Here is a 21,367-nt window from a genome sequence, read left to right as displayed (position 1 = left end):
CCAGCAAGCTCATTCCTTCAACACCTGACAATCTCTACTTGATCTCCCTGACACACAGCACACACGAAATCAGCATTATCTTGCAGTCTACCTCTGATACCACTGCACCTCTTATGCACCCACTTACCACAAACACTGAACAAGATGGAATAACTTCCTACGCCCTTGTTTCAAATCACACATGGGCCATGGCAACTCTCCCTCTTCTTTGACAGTACCACCACCAGCCCTAGATACCATCACTTTTGTTTAATCTGCATTTACTCTTAAGCCCATGTGCCCCATACCATCTCTCCAATTCCTAAATCTTTCCTCTGCCCCCCTTCCATTCTCTGCAATCAACATCAAATCATCAGAAAACAACATCTCCCATGGAAGTCCATTTCTGAAGTCCCGTGAGACGACTACAAGTCGTTTCACGTGTCCCCTGGTGCACACCAACATTCATGGATAACTCATCACTCAAATCTCCATTGACCCTTACCTGGGTATGAGCACCCACATACGCTGTCATAACCACCCTAACCAGCCACTCCTCAATCCCAAGCTTTCTCATTGCCCACTTCACCAACTCTCTAGGGACTTTGTCAAAGGCCTTCTCCATAGTCAACAACGACAAAATACAGTTCTCTTCTCTTTCAATATATATATATATATATTAACTTTGTAATATGCTAAGTAATAAATAACAAACAACTATGATGAACATGATAGTTATATGGCATGATAGTAGTTGTAAGGCATTTGTTGTTGTTGATCAACCCGTCTGTCCAACCAATCAGACCCGTCAACTGCCAGCAAGCAACCCACCCCTGCAGGGCTATCCTGTGCAGTGAGCTGATGTCCCTTTGTGGCTGACAGTGCCTTGCCACAGCAAGGCAGAGGGAAAAGTATGGAGGTTTGGTTCCTGGGTTGATGCTGCATTTGTCTCTCTCAACCCAATTAGCAGGGGCACCATGAAAGGCTCCACTTCACCTTGCAATTTGCTTTTATGGTTACCACCCTGCAATGGAAATGGTTTTCTGAGTTCCATGAAAGCATTAGGTTTGTCAGTCAGTGTCCAGGCACCTGAACTGGAAAGAAGAGTAATAAAGAATGATGGGAAGAAAAGGGAGAAGTAGGAAGAGAGGAGGGCAGACACAGAGATAGAATAAGAAATGCAGAGCACAAAGTATGTAGTACTACATCCAATCAGTGAAGGGTGGTTGCCACTACCTCCCAAGATTGAGCATGTGAAAACCTTAAAATCTGGCAAGACAGACTGATATAATCAATACTTACTTGGAAGCCTAAACTGTACATTTTTAACAACATCTCACATGAAAACAGCACCACGAAGAAATGATTTGTATAATCTGCAAAGAAAGAAAATGCACTTGCTATTGCCATCAAAATACTGCTGCATAATATAAACTGACTTAGTGAAGTTTCATGCTAAAACTTGTCTGAAACTTATCATGAAACAATTGCTAAATATATACAGTTAATATACAAAATCATATACCAGTCCTTACTAAAGAGAGAAATACAAGAATTCCCTAAAAGTACTAGGACTGACTGGTTCCAAAGCTGCTCTTAGTCAACTCTCAAAGTACAGTATTGTATTGTTAACAAATTTACCAGTGTTTAGACATCATACCACACACACTCATGGTTGGTAAATAATTCAAGCACATATTGCAAGAAACTCAGGTAATCTAAATTACAAAACATTATTTACAAAGTGATATCTTTGTACAAGATTTTAAAATGTCTCTATCATACTCATCATCATCATCATCCTAACCTGCTTTCCCTTTAATTTTTTTCTTCATACTGGATGGGGAGATTTATAGCATTACTTTCTGATTTCTACTGGGACTTTCATCCAATAAAAAAAGTTTCAGTTCCAATTTCTTCCTTTAGTATCACAGAACTAACCGATCTCTCCATTACCAGTGGTGAACAGTGGACTTGCCATAACCAGTTTAGCACAATATAAGGTATAAACTAAGAATTACTATCTTTTAACTCTACTGATGATGAACATCAATCATAAATTAAAGATAAGATATAGCTATGCATATTGCGATAAAAATAGTTCAAGCATACAGTAATAAAGAAATAAGGCAGAGTACGAAGGGGGAATGACTCAGCCTAGGAATGACTCAGCCTCCACCTCTGACTAATGGTCAAATCTCAAAATAAGGAAGACTTTCCTTACCTAGCGTTTGCCATCATTATAACTTGCCTGATATTATAACTACAAACACTATTCTATGAATTTCAAGTAGTTTGGAATCCATATTAAAAAAAAAAAAAAAAACACACTATGAAAGCAATGTAAATTACGAGCGCATACGAGCTTTCCTCCCGTGCTGGTTCCCCGATGGCATTCTGAGGCGGTCCTGGTCCTCGAGCACTGTGAAATCGCACACTGTGAATACATAATCTTATGGGAAAAATTACATATGGGCAGTACCCCCTCAAACCTGGACATTTTCTGGCTCTTAGAGACATAATAAAGGCCAAATTTTTCAGACACTGTACTAAAGATATAGCAACAATAACAAAAAAATGGGTAGTCACCTTAACAACAGTAGACAACAGGCTTGACAGACTTAACTAACAGGGGTTCCAAGGGCAGCAACACTTACAGCGCTGCACCCCCTGCCGCACCAACACTTCCCTCCACAGACTCCTCTTGAGCACCTTCCCCAGGAGCCTCAAAGTCACTCACATCGGCCATAAACCCCTCGAAGTCCAATGCTGACACATCTGACATTGCATCCTCTTCATCCTCAACAGGAACAGGATCAGACAATGTAGCTGGTTCCTCAATTTCACTAACTTGAGCCCGCTGTGTGTACAGTGTTATAAGCGTCTGTCTTCTGTTTATTTCTTGCCTGTGCCTGTCTGTGTAGAAACGGAAGAGTTTGTCGGTACCAACCAGAACCTCCTCCATTCTTAGGTTGCTGACTTCCTGTTCCTTCACCTCTTCCTTGAGCTTATCCATGGCAGCAAGGATCTTTATTATTCTTGACATACACAGCTCCGTATTCCCCTCCATCACACTAGGCTGCTCAACTTGACTCTGCCTGGCGTCGGGCTCTGTGTCAGCCTCATCTATCAGTTGCAAGACTTCCTTGGGAGGCTGTTCCCCATTAGCAGCGTGCGCTTCCTGTATGTCCACCAACGTAACGTCCTCGAAACCTGGTACAGCTTGTGCTGCTGTCAGTGTTGCTGCCTCAGCCTCAGCCAGTGGTTGAATGGCCGTCTCCTGTGTCGTGCATAAGTGAGGCACGAGCATTCACCATGCATTGTTTACCGTTTCAGGTGTAATCTGGTGCCATGCTTCTACGAAAAAGTCAACTGAGTCCTTCACTGTAAAACGACGCCAAAATGCCTCGACAGTCAAGTCACCTGTGGCAGGTCAGGATACAGTTGCTGGCGGAGATGGTAAGGGACCAGGTGCCTCATCGAGGTTTTCGTCATGATCTTCTTGTAGGGCATGAAGCTCCTCTTGTGTGCCGGTCTTCCTGCATAGGTAGTCGTACACTTGCTTGTGGCAGAAGTTCTTCACAGTGGCAATCAGTTCTTGATCCAGTGGCTGCATTAGTGACGTCGTCCGGGGCGGCAGAAACACAACACAACAATCCTTATGCATATCTTCTAGGTATGGAGGGTGACTTGGTGCATTGTCCAGCACAAGGAGAATCTTAAATGGAATGCCAAGTTCCCAACACTTGGTCCTGACATTGGGGACACAGTGCCTCCTTAACCAGTCTGCCGTTATATTCCCGGTCATCGAAACATTTACAGACTTGTACCAGTACATGCCACTTGCATCCATGTTCGTGAGGTTTTTGTAGCACCTTGGATGTGAAGCTGTGTGTACAACAACTGGCCTCATCTTGTGGCTCCCAGACAGGTTAACAGCGAACATTACAGTCATCTTACACTTCTGGAGCTTGCGACCACAGGCTTGTTTCTGTTTTTCAGTGATGTAAGTTGATTTGGGCATGGCCTTGTAGTGTAACGATGTTTAGGTGACGTTGTAGGTCTGGTCCTTGGTGTACTGTCCTTCTTCAAGAAGCGCTCTAAATATCGCAAGGTACTCTCTCGTGGCCAGCTCGCTGGCAGAAGCACATTCACCAGACACTTTGATGTGACGGAGTTCCTTGAGTTTCAAAAAATGGTGTAGCCATCCTACCAATGCCTTGAAAGGTTTGTCCACATTTAACTTGTGAGATGCTGCCTTGTAAAAGGGCTGGACTTGGTTCCGAATAAATCTGCCATTCAGTGGAACACCTTCCTTCTCCTTCCTCATTATGAAGGTGGCAAGATACCGTTTCATTAGTATCATCACACGATTTCCCACCCAAGAACGGACGTCTAGGTCAGATGCACCATACGTCTTCACTAAAGCCCTGATGGCATCGCAGTTCTTCCACACTGTCCTCACTGTTGATTCAGCCAGTTCCAGGGGTTTCCCAATGGTGGTGTTTCCTTGTCCCTCATCTTTCATCTTGATAATCTCTAACTTGGTTGCATGCGTCAGAAGTTTCTAAACTCTTGAGGCTGAAGGCATAGTGCAGCGAAGTACAGACCAGGATGGAGCAGCAAAAAAATGCCACACGTTGTACATGAACGCTTAGCTGCAGAGCAGATATGCACCGTGCACGAGCCGTGTCTGTAATGGCGCGCCCGCTGCCTCGTACCCCAAGCTGCGCAGTAGAATGTCTGGGAGTTTCTGCAGATCAACATGACGACACGTGACAATGGACGCATTGTGTGGGGGGGGGGGTCACGTACTAAAGGAAAATGGTAATTTTGAGCCACTCATTGCCTATACCTCGCATTCTATGAGGTAAACTCGCACATTCAAGGTTCATGGTTATGATTTTTGGTCACTCGCACAAAATGCGATTCGCGCACTCTGAGTTCACGCACTGTGCGAGCCCACTGTATGTATATATATATATATATATATATATATATAAATATCTATTTATCTATCTATTGCCAGACGCCTCAATCCCGTTTGGGGTGGCCACAAACAAATCGCCTCCAAGTCGCCCTGTCCCCTGCCATTTCACTGCCCTGCTCCCAACTCACACCTCCCTCTCTCATATACCTCTCCACCCCATCCCTCCATCTCATCCTCGGCCTCCCCCTCTCTCTTCCCCCCTCCACCTCACTCACATTCACTCTCTTCGTCCGTCTTTCACCCTCCATCCTTTCCACATGGCCAAACCACCTCAGTGTGTTCCTCATAACGCTTCCTATCACATCCACATCTACACCACAATGCTCTTTTATAATCTCATTCGTCAGCCTGTCTCTCCAAGTGACTCCACAGGCTCCTCTTAAATAACTCATTTCCACTGCTCTCACTCTTGACTTGTGTCCTTCCAACAATGTCCAAGCTTCACTTCCATACGTTAGAGTTGATATCACAATACTGTCATGTAGTAACTTTTTCACTTCCATGCTCACTTCCCTGTTTCCTATCACTGCTTTCAAAGAACCAGCAACCTTTCTTCCCTGCTGTACCCTTTCAAGCACTTCACCCTCCAAACCTCCATCCTTACTCATCACACTACCCAAGTACTTAAACGTACTCACATTTTCCAATTCCTCACCATCCAACCTCGCTGTACATTCACTGACTTCACCTCTCTCAAAGACCATCACTTTACTCTTCCCTACATTCACCTTTAGATTCCGTTTCTTACACACACTCCCAAACTCATCCACCAAGCCTTGCAGCTCCCCTTCGTCATCACTCAACAACACAGTATCATCTGCAAACAACAGTACAGGGAGTTTCCAAACACTATCCTCTCTCAACAGGGCCACTCCAACATCCACTACCATATCTTGTACCTCTTTTATTACCACATCCATGTACAGATTGAACAACCATGGAGACATGACACATCCCTGTTTCAACCCAACTTTCAAAGAGAAAAATTCATTTAGTTCACCATCCACATGCACTGCAGCCTTCGCACCATCGTACATACTCTTCACAGCATTCAACAACTTCCCATCTACTCCATATCTTCTTAACACTTTCCACAATCCTTGTCTATCCACCCTGTCATATGCTTTCTCCAAATCCATGAAAGCCGCATACAACTTCTTTCCCTTCTCTAGAAACTTTTCCACTAAAGGTCAAAGAATGAATATCTGATCTACACAACCTCTTCCCTTCCTAAAGCCTCCCTGTTCTTCTCCAACTAATTTCTCTGTTCTTTCTCTAACTCTGTCAATAAGCATCCTACCATACACTTTTCCTATTATACTAAGAAGACAAATGCCCCTATGATTACAGTATATATATATATATATATATATATATATATATATATATATATATATTGTATATAGAAGTTGTGGAAGCAATGGAGAAAGTTAAATTGGGGAAAGTCCCAAGAACTGGTGGAGTGTGTGGTGAAATATTGAAGCATGGGGGAGAGATAGTAGCAGAATGGATGTGGAAGATGTGCAGATTGGCCAGGGAGGAAGGTAGAGTTCCGGAGGATTGGAAGTCAGGTATAATTATTCCCTTGTACTGTCACTTCTTATTGCTTTTCTTTCCCCTACAGGTGGCTTTACATCGACTGACAAGCAAATGGTTTCATGTAAGCCAAGAACCATTTACAAAGCTGGGTGGTAACCATATAACCAGACCATACGTGCTCCCTACGTGTCAGCAAGAGGGTTGGTGGAGGGTTTGTGCCCCTCCCCGTAAAACAAATAACTCAAAGTCAAATGACCACCCCTTACGGGATTATGGCGTCTGGCAATAGACAGATAGATAGATAGACAAAGGAAAAGGGGAAAAAGAAGTGTGTGGTAATCATAGGGGCATTTGTCTTCTTAGTATAATAAGAAAAGTGTATGGTAGGATACTTATTGACAGAGTTAGGGAAATAACAGAGGAATTAGTTGGAGAAGAACAGTGAGGCTTTAGGAAGAGAAGAGGTTGTGTAGATCAGATATGCATTCTTAGATATTTAGTGGAAAAGTTTCTAGAGAAGGGAAAGAAGTTGTATGCGGCTTCCACGGACTTGGAGAAAGCATATGACAGGGTGAATAGACTAGGATTGTGGAAAGTATTAAGAATATATGGAGTTGATGGAAAGTTGTTGAATGCTGTGAAGAGTATGTATGATGGTGCTAAGGCTGCAGTGCGTGTGGATGGTGAACAAAGTGAATTTTTCCTTTGAAGGTTGGGTTGAAACTGGGATGTGTACTGTCTCCATGGTTGTTCAATCTGTACATGGATGGGGTAATAAAAGAGGTACAAGGTAGGGGGGTGGATGATGGAGTGGCCCTAATGAGTGAGGGTAGTGTTTAGAAACTCCCTGTATTGTTGTTTGCAGATGATACTGTGTTGTTGAGTGAAGACGAAGGGGAGCTGCAAGGCTTGGTGGATGAGTTTGGGAGTGTGTGTATGAATCGGAATCTAAAGGTGAATGTAGGGAAGAGTAAAGTGATGGTCTTTGAGAGAGGTGAAGTCAGTGAATGCATAGCGAGGTTGAATGGTGAGGAATTGGAAAATGTGAGTACGTTTAAGTACGTGGGTAGTGTGATGAGTAAGGATGGAGATTTGGAGGGTGAAGTGCTTGAAAGGGTACGGCAGGGAAGAAAGGTTGCTGGTTCCTTGAAAGCAGTGATAAGAAACAGGGAAGTGAGCATGGAAGTGAAAAAGTTACTACATGACATTATTGTGATACCAACTCTGAAGTATGGACGTGAAGCTTGGACATTGTTGGAAGGGCACAAGTCAAGAGTGAGAGCAGTGGAAATGAGTTATTTAAGAGGAGCCTGTGGAGTCACATGGAGAGACAGGCTGACAAATGAGGATATAAAGGATCGTTGTGGTGTGGATGTGGATGTGATAGGAAGCTTTAGGAGGAATACACTGAGGTGGTTTGGCCATGTGGAGAGGATGGAGGGTGAAAGACTGACGAAGAGAGTGTATGTGAGTGAGGTGGAGGGGGGAAGAGGGAGGGGGAGGCCGAGGATGAGATGGAGGGATGGGGGGGAGAAGTATATGAGAGAGGGGAGTGTGAGTTGGAAGCAGGGCAGTGAAATGGCGGAGGACAGGACGACATGGAGGCGATTTGTTTGCGGCCACCCCGAATGGGATTGAGGCGTCTGGCAATAGATATATACAGTAGAACCTCTCTCATTCGGACTACATGGGGGGAAGGGTTGTCCGAATTAGCAGATTGTCCGGACCACCAGGGTAATCTCCAGTTCATACCAAACTCTATCTACATATGGTATGTTTGTTAATTATTAACATATGTGGCATATGTCAACCCTACGTAACCGCAAAAGATGAAAGGATACCAGTACTAAAATAACAAAACTAATCATGTATGATAGTTTTGTATTGCATAATTTACAGGTAAGGCCATGACAAGAAACTAGCCTACATTTTAAATTTAGTAAGTGACTAAGGCCCGTGTAGGCAAAAAAAAAAAAATTAATTAATTAACTGTAATATATGGAATAAAAATAAAACTTATGTAGGCAAAAAATACATTGTCATCTTTGGCATATTGATAACACCCATATGGGCAAGAAGCTAATGTTTGATGTGCAAGTAAAGCACATTTAAGTACAAAAAATAACCTACAGTAATCATTAAACACTGCAGAATATTCTGACCCATTATTGTGTAAGCAAACTCCTCCTTTTAACACCTTTATTCATTGCAGAAGCTACACTTGCATTAAGGGGCATGGTAAGGAGGATTAACTTTTGAAATACAGCGTAAAATTATAAATGGTTGGTGAACTAGTTGATGGAACGAATGCTAGCGTGTGTTTAAACAGGCACCCATGTTGCGACCTAGCGTGATCCGAGACTAAACGAATGACAATCGCTTTCCGCGTCGATACTAAAAATGACTTCAGAATTTCTTTCAACATATTTTTCGAGCTTATTATTTTTAAATTTTGTCCAGATTAACAGAAATCCGGATTAAAGGGGTCTGGATTAAAGAGGTTCTACTGTAGATAGATAGATATAATGTATATATATATATATATATATATATATATATATGCACACACACCATGTATATATACATCTATCTATCTATAACCCGACGCCCTAATCCCGCAAAGGGTGGCCGCAGACAAAACGCCTCCAAATCGCTCTGTCACCCACCATTTGACTGCCCTCCCCCCAACCCACTCCCCCTTCCCTCATATACCTCTCAGCTCCATCCCTCCAACTTATCCTCGGTCTTCCCCTCCCTCTCCCTCCCTCCACTTCACCTACATACACCCTCTTAGTCAGTCTTTCATTCTCCATTCTCTCCACATGTCCAAACCACCTCCATGTATTTCTCCTAATTTTCTCAACCACATCCACCCCACAATATTCCTTCACTTCTTCATTTGTCAACCTGTCCCTCCATGTCAGTCCACATGCTCCTCTCAAGTAACTCATTTCCACTGCTCTCATTCTTGACTTGTTTCCCTCTAGCAAGGTCCAGGCCTCGCTTCCATACGTCAAGGTAGGGATCACAATACTATCATGCAGTGACTTCTTAACTTCCATACTCACCTCCCTATTTCTCATCACTGCTTTCAGTGAACCAACAACCTTCCTTCCCTGCCGTACCCTTTCAAGCACTTCATCCCCAAAACTTCCATCCTTACTCATGACACTACCCGAGTACTTGAATGCACTCACATTCTCCATATCCTCACCATCCAACCTCACTGCACACTCTGTGACTTCATTCCTCTTAAACACCGTAACTTTACTCTTGTTAACATTCACATTCAGATTCCTCTTCCTACACACTGTCCCAAATTCATTTACCAAACCTTCCAGCTCCCATTCATCTTCACTCAACAATACTGTTTCATTAGCAAACAGCAACACCAGAATCTTCCATATCCCACCCTCATTCATTTGAGCCACCCCCACATCCACTGCCCTACCCTGCACCTCCTTTACAACCCCATCCATGTATATATTAAACAGCCATGGAGACATCACACATCCCTGTTTCTGTCCCACATTTAGATGAAAGAACTCACTCAGCTTACCATCCACTCGCACCATAGCCCTAGCTCCTTCGTACATACTCTTCACAGTACTTAACAATTTCCCCTCCACTCCATATATTCTTAGTACGTTCCACATACCTTGCCTATCTATTCTGTCATAAGCTTTCTCCAAGTCCATGAAAGCAGCATACACTTTCTTTCCTTTGTCAAGATACTTCTCCACTAATCATCTTAGAAAAAATATCTGATCTACACACCCTTTTTCCTTCCCAAATTCCCCTTGTTCTTCTCCAACTAGCTCCTCTGTTATATGCCTAACCCTATCAATGAGTATTCTTCCATACATTTTTCCAGTCACACTCAGAAGGCAAGTATGTATGAGGCCCCGCATGCAAGAGTATACCTATGCACCATCTTGTTGAAAATTGAGATAATGTTATCCCACAGTCCCTCAGAGTATGTACTTTCATGTGGACCTGGTGGATGTGATGTATGACCCAACACATAAGGGCGAAAATCCAAAGAAATATCACTGGGTTTACATCGCCACCCTTTATCAAGTGCTTTTCGCCACTACGTTGTATTTTTTATTGCAGCCACCACTGTATTCATTAACAAGATTATTAATGTAAAACATCATGATTCCTAGTTTTATTGGTGTTATTTTGTTTGTTGAATTTAACAGATGTAAAGTGTCTATTGCTGACATAAAAACACAGAACAACGAGGACCAGGTTCAAAAAAAAATTTCTGCGTATTGATAATTTTTTAGAAAAATTTATAAAACTTATTTTTTATGAGAAGAACCATACAAATTCATAAACAACCACTCTACAGACATTCAACTTCATCTTACAACATAAAGGAACTCACTAGTTATTGGCCTGCGGAACTAGTTTATGCATAAAAGCAGCAGCATTGTATGCTAACATACAGTGCTCGTCAGAAGTATCGAGCACCCTGCGTCCCTCCTATGAAACAAACCTTTCAACATTGAAAAAACATATAAATAATGCATTTTATTTACCTTTAGTGGTTCGTAGGGTATCCTTTACGTTTCTTCATGGACCTGAGACGTCTTGGAAATGAAAGGGTGAGGCTCCTGAGGTGCTGGAGGGGTATTTTGCCCCAGGAGTCACGAATGGCGGCTTACAGCTTAGGCAGAGAGCTCATGTCCTTCCCTTGAAGATTCTTCTTTACGAGGTACCAGAAGTTTTCAATCAGGTTGAGGTGTGGGCTATTTCCTGGCCAGTCTTTCATGGATGATACCTCACAGTCACGAAGCCAATTGGTGACCGATTTGGCCTTATGAGCAGGTTCACCATCCTGCTGAAACACTCGTGCATGTGTTAGCTCGAATCTATCTATCTATCTATTGCCAGACGCCTCAATCCCGTTTGGGGTGGCCGCAAACAAATCGCCCTGTCCCCCGCCATTTCACTCCCCTGCTCCCAACTCACACCCCCCCCTCTCATATACCTCTCCACCCCATCTCTCCATCTCATCCTCGGCCTCCCCCTCCCTCTTTCCCCCTCCACCTCACTCACATACACTCTCTTCGTCAGTCTTTCACCCTCCATCCTCTCCACATGGCCAAACCACCTCAGTTCGAATGACTCAGGTAAATGATCACACAGAAGCTCCAGGTAAACATCCTGATTCAGTCTGCAGTTCTTGGAAAGCACAAAAAGCTTCCCCAAACCCTTACCAGAAAAACAACCCCATACCATGAGTTAATCAGGATGTTTAACTGTGCTTTCAACATACCGTGGGTCAAGTGGGTCACTACCTTTGCGCCAGTACACACATGCTCCTCTGTTACAGGTGACACTAAACGTTGCTTCATCAGACCACAACACTGACAACCATTGCTCCTCACCCCAGTTAAGATCATTGTTAGCAAAGGCAAGCCTACGAAGTCGCTGGTTCTTGGTGAAAAGAGGCTTTCTCACAGGCCTGTGACTTGTGTAACCAAGTTCATGGACCCTTCTAGACACTGTGCGCACAGACACTTCACCAAACACTTCCGGGTAGCTCTCCTTCATTTTCCTTGCACTCACACGAGGATTAGACTCCACTGCACATTTTAAAACATTAAGAGACCTTGGGGAAGTTTTCCTAGGCCTACCAGACCGCGGTTTCTTTGTGGGAACATCACCACTGTTTTCCACTCGAAACCGCGCGCACCACCTACGCACTGTCGATCGTGCCACACCAACCAATTCACTAATTTCCTTTGTCTGGTGGCCTGCCTCCTTTAGAGCAATGATCTGGGATATGATTTCACTCGATAGTTCATGAGTAGGTGCCATAACAAAGTGGCAAAAGCCAAAACACTGCGGGACACTCGGTAAAAAAGGGCGCAAAAAGAGAGGGAGACGCGGCGGAGTTCCTCTCTCTCAGGCAGCCCCTGGGCAACTGAGGCGGGAACCAACCAGCGCGTCGGAAGGCCTCAGGCTACCGTGACGTCATGCTAGCGCCGCAAACTTGTGGCTCAATTTTTACCATCAAAAACGGGCGATTCTTTTTTGGCCATAAGTATTGCGCGCCCGGCCATGGGCGTTTGATACTTCTGACGAGCACTGTCTATATATATATATATATATATATATATACAGTAATCCCTCATTATACAATGCCTCTTTATACGATATTTTGCTTAAACAATGTCAAAATTTTAGTACCCTACGCCCACTATACAATGGGAACGATTTGCTACAACGATGGATCATCCACAGCTCAGTGAACAGCAAATATGCAAACGCAACACAAACGTCCTCACACTGTCGGCGCTGGGCCACACAAACTTGTCCACCGGTCCAGCCTCATTAGCTAGCCCTGCCCAGCCAGCCAGCCAGTTCTGACAGTGATGAGTATGGGCTGTGACTGTGAGGCCGAGTCGGGACAATTCGCTGTCAAGTCAATTCGCCATCAGGACAATTCCCCATCATTTATTTACGTATCAGTTTATTTAGCAAGTACACTAGTTTTTGAATTATATAAGTTATAAAAGTGATGGTGGTTTATTGTTTATACAGTAAATGTAAAATATGGCATCAAATCATGGGTACTAAATGAAAAAATAACAATATATTGAAACGTGAATCAGCTGATTTACGATCGTTCCTTCACCTTAGCATAAGGCTACATACGAGACATTGGCATTTATATAAATGCCTAATGACCTTAAGTGAATGATCGACATACTTTGGAATTATACGAATAATCTTCATATTAAGTCTATATAAACGTTTCGGGACAATTCGCCATCAAGTCAATTCGCCATCACAACAATAACAAGACAATTCGCCATCGGGACTTTTTGTCATCAGGATGATTCCCCGTCATTTATTTTCATATCAGTTTATTTAGCAAGTACACTAGTTTTTTAATGCTGTACTTGTACCTCTTCTAATTCGGTTTGAAATATACCCAGGATGTTGTAGTACCAATGGAAATTAATGAAGACAGCTATGGGTGATGCTAGAACATAATTCAAAGTCAACTACAGTAAGGTAGAAACAAGTTAAATATTGTCTAAAAGTGCAACTTACAAATGATATCCAAAGCCTGCGCTATTGAATGAAAATAGACTTAAATAGATCCCCCTGAAAATTAGTTATTAAAGTATCAGTTAATCAGTAATAAGTATATTTATAGAATGACGGGGAACTGTCCTGACGGGGAATCGTCCATATTATCAGAGAATTGTCAACTTCATGGCGAATTGTCTAGGAACCATATAAACAACACTGCTTGCTTCAGTAAAGGTAAGAACTACTGTATATTGTAGTTTTCATGTTTTTTTTCTCCTTATTCACTATTAACCCGCGCCGTCCTGAGGACGTACTTCCACGTCCTCACGTTTTGTCACAGCTAATCCCGAGGACGTACTTCAATGTCCTGCAATTGCAAGGTTCATAATTTCCACAATTTTCAATTTTCGCGAGTCATTTTTGGTACGTATACACGGGACACCTGCCTCAACAAGATGCCAAGCAGAGACAATGCCTTACCCAGCATGATCTCCTCCCCCCCCCCCGCATGCCCTTTTCTCAGCAATTCACCTGTTATCAGTGACCTGGCCAGTATAGCCATGTCATGCCACGGTACGAAATTCAGGGCCAGAGTGATTCCCCAATCAATGACAATGTGGAGGACAAACTTTACATAGCATTAGAGGAAGAAAGTTAGAAATGATGATCAGGTAATGTGACAAAAAAAGGTCAGGTATTAGTGAGTGAAACAATGCTTATAATGCCTATATTACTGCTTGAAAACCAATATACTCTTGTACTACATATAAATTCGTAACAGTAAATAAATAAATACCGTTTATGAGTGGTGTGAAATAGTTATCCTCCAATAGAACTCATTTCCTTTGGTGCCAGCCTGATAGAAAACCCAGTAAGGTAAGGAGGCTCTCCTACCTGTAATGAGTATTTTAAACCTCAGGTGAGCGATTTCTCCATGAATTTTCGATGTTTCTCACCAAAAGCGAAAGTTTTAGCAAAAAAAAAAAGGGTCGAAAAATGGTCGGGATTGGGGGGGTACCAGTGGTCAAAAAGTGGTCGGGACGGGGCGGGTTAATGTGTTACTTTAAATGTTTAAACATAAGGATATATCATGTATGTGAGTGCTGAGGTGTGTGTATGTGAGAGTTTAGGCAGGTCTGGGAACGTATCCCCATTGACTCCATGTTATAATGGGCTTGCTTTACGATGGATTGCTTTACGATGGGGTTTTCAGGAACGGAACCCTATCGAATAATGAGGGATTACTGTGTATGTATATATATATATATATGTATATATATATATATATATATATATATATATTTTTTTAGGGGGGGGGATAAAAACAATAGTACCTTTATCAAAAAGTTTTTGGATAAAGTTGGGACAATCAGCTTTAAAATGATGTAAACGCCATTATCCTAGGTATAATGGTTTTTGTTGTTTCGTTCCTCAAAGTTGTAAAAACTTTAAAAGTGCATGGGTATACTCTTGCATGCGGGGCCTCATATATATATATATATATATATATGTATATACTGTATATATGTATATATATATATGTATATACTGTATATATGTATATATATATATGTATATATGTATATACAGTAATCACTCCAATATCCGAAGTAATAGAGCCATTGGTAGGTTCGGTTATTGGTTTCGTCCGGATATTGGGCCCCAGCTTATGGACTTGTACTTATGGACCCTACCTCAGAGAAACACCTATACAACTCCCTCTGGACATGCATAGCACCTATTTAAGACCCAAATCACACCAATAAGGCACATAAATGACTGAAATAAATGCAAAACAAACATAAAATGAGGGTTTAGAAGTATGTTCATACATTAATAAACATTCTGGTACTTATGGACCCTAACCTAGCCTAACTCTGAAAAACACATTCCTACTGCACATGCATGAGGTAAGTATAGTATGGAAAAAAGTACAGTATGAAACATTCTGGTAGGTATAGTATGGAAAAAAGTACAGTATGAAACATTCTGGCTACTTACAGCAAGTCCCTGGCCACCTCGATGAATAACCGCCTCCTCTCGGACTCTGACAGTAAGAACGATTTCCTGAAGCACTTGCAGTACACTCTTCCTGAAGTCTTGCACTGAACTTAGTCAATAACACACAGAAGTCCGTTCTCTTCACAGTGTTCACTTTAGTCCAAATAATGTTCCAGTTTAATTTAGTGTTGCACATTAACTTTTCCCAAGTTTTTTTTATTTTCCAAAGCCAAAACAAAGAAGGTTAGTTACGTTAAATTTTGTTTCCACTGAGTCTTTTCGCTCATTTCGAAAACCTTAACACAACACACCATTTTTTTCATTTCACTACACTCAAATTCCCGTGTGGTCTAGTGGAGAAGTTCTTGCTGTTTATTCACTGTCAGAGTCCGAGAGTATCACTGGCAGGCGACCTAGGGGTGCATTGCTGGGTCGTGGTGATGGCGTACCAACTGCAGAAGACTCTGATGAAAGCCGCAAACTCACGTCGAGCGGTGACTCCACTGTAGCTGATGTGCTGGGCTGTGGCTCGGAGCATGAGGGCCTGTCTTGGGGAGGCAACGGAGTGGAGCCAGGGCTTGGCACAGCGGGGGTCACGGGCCTGAAAAAACTGTCAATCGTTGACTGACGCAAGGACCGACGATTCTGGCAATTGATGATGCGCTGCCTGAAAGCACGCACTTCCTCCACGAGTCCCAAGGGCCCCATCTCCCTGTCCCAGTCCGGGTGTTCCAGGTAGTCTAGGACGAACTCTAGATGTTCCCGGAGTGCGCTCAGCTTGGGGATGGCTGGAGTAGTGTCCTGCTGAGAGGAGTCCACATCATCGTCGCCTTCGTCGTTGGAATCTTCAAGTGCGGTACTGACACCAGCAACCGAAGACGCGATCTCGATATCAGACAACGTCTGATACCCAGGATCGCCCTCATCGTCGTCCAACCACTCACGTACATCGTCCACATCAACAACGTCGCCGTGCATCCGTAGCCGTGCATGGAAGTCATCCACGTCAAAGCCCAGAAAATCGTACTCCACATCTGTTCCAAGAAGCAGACGAGACCAACCATTTTCAAGAGTTTTCACAGGGACTTCCTTCCATGCACTAACCCAGTTGTACAGCGCAGACTTGATGTTGTAACGGCGAAGGTTTTCCAAAGTCCGCTTGCCTCGAGTGTCACGTCCTTCCCTGCGCTCGTCCTCGTCCTCGAGAACAACCATCACCTCGTCCAGGAACTTCCGACGGTACAGGCGCTTTGTTGCCACGATCACTCCTTGGTCCATGGGTTGAATGAGAGCAGTCGTATTAGGTGGCAGAAACATGCACCTAATACGGCCATTCTCAGCAACCAAGTCCTTGTCGCACGGGTGGGCAGGTGCATTGTCGAGCAGAAGGAGAGCCTTTACCTGGTCGCGAGGGATTCCCAGTGTCTTCGTCTGGTACTGGATGACCTCCTTGACGAAGTGACGGTGAAACCAGTCTTTGAAAATCACAGCTGTGAACCATGCTTTCAAAGAATGGTACCATACGACAGGAAGGACATCCATCACCCCACGAAGGCACCGAGGCTGCTTTGCACGGCCAACAACAACGGGCTTAAGCCGGTGTATGCCATTAGCACTGGCACAACACAAAGCAGATATCCGTTCCTTAGAAAGCTTGCGGCCGGGTACACGCTTCTCCGTCTCCTCGGCTAGAGTGTTCGTTGGCAGCGAGCGATAGAATAGGCCAGTTTCGTCTGCGTTATAGACTTGACCGAGAGTGAGGCCCTCCCTGTCGATCAAGCCTTTCACCTTGTGCCGAAATTCGTCCACTCCATCCTCGTTAGCGTCCAATGCTTCACCACGTGCTTTACGGTTAGTAAGGCCATGTCGCAACTTGAACGCGAAGAGCCAACCCTCGGATGCCTTGAAGTCTAGGGCGTCGTGAAGCCTTGCAAACTTCTCAGCAGCAGCCTTCAGCTCCGTTCCACGTACCATCACACCGGCTGCACGTTGCTGTCGGTACCAAATCAACGTGGATCGGTCGATTTCTGCAAACTTGGGGGTAAGCATAACCTTCCTTTCCACGTTGCGTTTGCCTCTCGACGAGAAGTCAGCCGTTTACTGCATGAGTTTGTCTCGAGAACGTTTGATATCGAACAAAGTCGACCGGGCCAGGTTATACTCGCGGAGAATGTGGGAAGAAGACCAACCCGCATCAACTTTCTCCAATATCTCCCTCTTCTTTTCCAGAGTCAACACCACTCTCTTCCTTTTTTCAGGTGGCGGGGCCATCATCACACACACTAAGAGGAGGGCCGAGAGCAGCAGGAGGCCTTGCAGCAAGTACGGAACCACCACAAAAGCGAGCACGTGGGCAGCCATTGCGAAGAGCGTAGGTCCAATCGCAGTGAGAGACAGGCGGGAAGTGGGGAGGATGCAGTGGCGCTCTATCGGACGTCGGAGGAATGACGAACCAACACAATGCTCTCCCGCGGCGCACGCGACAAGTTCAAATTACGGACGGCAAAAAAACGATTTTTTTTTTTTTTTTTGGATTTTCGGACCATTTTGGGAATGTTGGATCCCAGGACGATAAGGTCCGGGTAGTGGGGATGTTCGGTTATTGGGCGTCCGGATAGTAGAGTGATTACTGTATACATACATATATATACACATATATATATATATATATATATATACACAGTATATACAGTTTGCGCAATGGAAGTTTGGACCCTCTAATTCGCACCATACATTTGGTAGGGTCCAAGAAATATTGTAGGAAAATTCCTGTAGTTGGTGGATTTTTTTCTGGTGGTTTCTAGCGACTTACCGGCACATGCTGGGAGTTTATGAGCTCAGTGCCTACCTGACTTTGGATGGGAAAGCACATCAGATTTTCTTGCCCTGCCTGGCCTTTGGAGAAGTTTGGGCAGTTTCTTGAAGGGTTTTCTCTTAAACCTGGAGGAGTTCTTGTTTGTGGTGATTTCAATTATTGGGTTGACAGTCCAGAGTCAAAACCATTTTCTTCAGAATTCCTCGAGTTGATCACCCAGAACAATTTTTTCAATCATGTGAGTAATCCAACTCATGTCTCAGGACATGTCCTTGACTTGATCTTGTCCCCTGTTGGTTGCAGGCACGTATCAGATGTGGAGGTTGACTCATTTGACCCCCTCATCTCTGATCATGCTCTGATCACTCTTAGTTTTGATGTCCCGAAATCCCCTTCATATAAAAAGGTCATCAGGTTCAGAAATTACAACAATGTTGACCGCCAGTTGATGTGTTTTGAAATTGATCAACGTTTAAACTCCATCGATTCTTCAAGTCTTTCTTCTGGTGAACTGGTTGATATTTACAACACCGAGGTGGTGAAGTGGGCAATGAGAAAGCTTTGCTTGGAGGAGTGGCTGGTTAGGGTGGTTATGGCCATGTATGTGGGTGCTCACACCCAGGTGAGAGTGAATGGAGATTTGAGTGATGAGTTTTCCGTGAATGTTGGTGTGCATCAGGGGTCAGTCTTGAGTCCCATGTTGTTTATCATGGTACTTGAAGCCCTTTCACGTGACTTTAGAAACGGACTCCCGTGGGAGTTGTTGTATGCTGATGATTTGGTGTTGATTGCAGGGAATGAAAGGGAGGCGGAGGAAAGGTTTAGGAAGTTGAGAAATGGTATGGGGCAAAAGGGTTTAAGGGTAAATGCAGATAAAACAAAAGTGATGATATCTAGGGTTGGTGGTGGTACTGTCAAAGACGAGGGAGAGTGGCCATGTGCAGTTTGCCACAAGGGCGTGGGAAGTAATTCCATCTTGTGCGGTGTGTCATAAATGGGTGCATAAGAGATGTAGTGGTATCAGAGGTAGACTGCGAGATAATGCTGATTTTATGTGTACGGCATGCCGGGGTGAGCAGGTGGAGATCGTCAGACGTGAAAGGATTGAACTTGCTGGTGAATCTCTTGAGTGTGTGGAAGAGTTTTGTTATTTGGGAGACATGTTGTGTGCTGGAGGTGGGGCTGGAGCTAGCTCTGTGGCTAGGGTGAGAAGTGGTTGGAAGAAGTTCAGGGAGCTCTTGCCTCTCCTGACATTGAGAGGGCTCTCCCTACGTGCTAAGGGGTCTTTGTATGCAGCATGTGTTAGGAGTGTAATGCTGTATGGCAGTGAGACCTGGGCAGTGAAGGAGGAAGACATTCGCCAGCTCAGACGTACAGAAATGACAATGATTAGGTGGATGTGCAGTGCGTCCCTGCGTCCAAGGCCTGGAGGGGCTGGGTTTACAATGGAAGAGTTGAGAGGTAGGATGGGACTGGAGTGTATTGGTGTTGTGATGAGGAGAGGTAGATTGAGGTGGTTTGGACATGTGGAGAGGATGGGGGATGATAATTGGGTGAGGAAGGTAAGAAGTGTTAATATTGGGGGTGGGGTTATGAGGGGTAGACCGAGAAAGACATGGGACGAGGTCATTAAGTGTGACCTTAGGGTTAAGGGACTGAACAGGGAGGCTGCAATGGATCGTGCAGCGTGGAGAGCCGCCATTAGGTGACCAAGGCCGACACATGCAAGCATGTTGGAGCCTTTAAAAAACGAAAACGAAAACGAGCTCAGGTCAATTTTTGGCCATTATTGTCCTGAGCTAGTAAAAACAATCACTGTACGTGATAATTCTCCGTGGTATGGTCCATCCATTATTTCTTTGCGTAGACAACGTAGAAGGGCAGAACGTGAGTGGCGCTTGCAGCGGACCGAAGTAACTCGTTTGTGTTATGTTTTTGCGAGAAGACAGTGTGAAGAGAGCGCTGGATGCGAGAGGGATGTCTGTTGAGCAAGGAAGAGTGGCTGTGCGTGACAGAAATAAATGGAGAGAAATTGTGAATGAATAAGTGATGACGCAGCCCTGAGGGGATATTCTCCCGCATTTGGTCTGATCAGCTAGTCAGGTCAGGTGCGGGTAAGGGGATGGGTCTGTTATGATGTGGCAGGGGTAAACCAGTTCTGCTGTCGGGCCCTGCTGCGGATGTCACTGATTGCATTGCCCAGTTGACCATTGTGCGGTGTGGTGCGGTGAGGATCTGTCCGTTCTCCCCTTTGGGGCTAAGATGCGAATGAATGTGTTTGAATGGATGAGTAAATGGAGAGTGAGTCATCCTGTCTCGGCTACCTCCCTTTCCTTGGGGGAAGCAGCCTAGGTATATAGATAGATAGATTTTGCGAGAAGAGCAGTCGTTCACACTGTAAAAGCCATAAAGGCTAGGTATTATCAAAATAAAGTTGATTCATGTGGTGGTGATCAAAAAAAATTGTCTGCAGTTGTGAACAATTTGGTTGGTAGGAGGAATGTAACTGTTAAACCAACTTCTTTATCTGATGCCCAATTGGCTTCTGATTTTGCTTCATTTTTTACAAGTAAGATATCTCGCATAAGAAGTGATTTAGACAGCAGTTCTCCTAGTGAAGCGTACTCAGTTGACTTTGAGCCACGGTGCACTGGGGATCATTTGCTTTCAACATTTCATCTGTCATAAAGAGACTTTGTAGTTACTTGTAGCTGATGTTATCTATTAGACTTGTGGACTAGCGGTTGTTATACTTGAGTTGTTTGTACGTTGATAATCTTGGTTCCCATTTGTCATGCAGTGACAGGAGAGGTAAAGAATAGTATGGGACTATTTTTATTAGTCTTGGAAATATTAACAAGTCTCTCACACACGAGTGAAGTTAGGTAGAGTCCCGCGAGCTACCTCCTGTCTCGCTCTCTCTCTCTCTCTCTTTCTATGTTGCTAAGCCCTTCTCCCTACTACCTGCCTGTTCTATGGCCTGTCTC

At 44.0% G+C, this 21,367-nt stretch overlaps 1 protein-coding gene across 1 annotated transcript in view; it reads right to left on the bottom strand.

Moving 5' to 3' along the window:
- The window catches only part of LOC145414371 (muscle calcium channel subunit alpha-1-like), a 1,622,725-nt gene that overhangs the window by 1,107,249 nt on the left and 494,109 nt on the right, over window positions 1–21,367 (bottom strand). Inside the window, exon 15 of the mRNA XM_080283905.1 lies at window positions 1,282–1,355. Within this exon, the coding sequence (XP_080140031.1) occupies window positions 1,282–1,355 (74 nt within the window). The remainder of the gene's footprint in view (window positions 1–1,281; window positions 1,356–21,367) is intronic.

The sequence above is a fragment of the Coenobita brevimanus genome, chromosome 99 (genome assembly GCF_032717465.1).
Source record: "Coenobita brevimanus isolate Jiangsu-jjx chromosome 99, ASM3271746v2, whole genome shotgun sequence".
NCBI classification, from domain to species: domain Eukaryota; kingdom Metazoa; phylum Arthropoda; class Malacostraca; order Decapoda; family Coenobitidae; genus Coenobita; species Coenobita brevimanus.
This window is presented reverse-complemented; position numbering and strand designations above follow the sequence as displayed.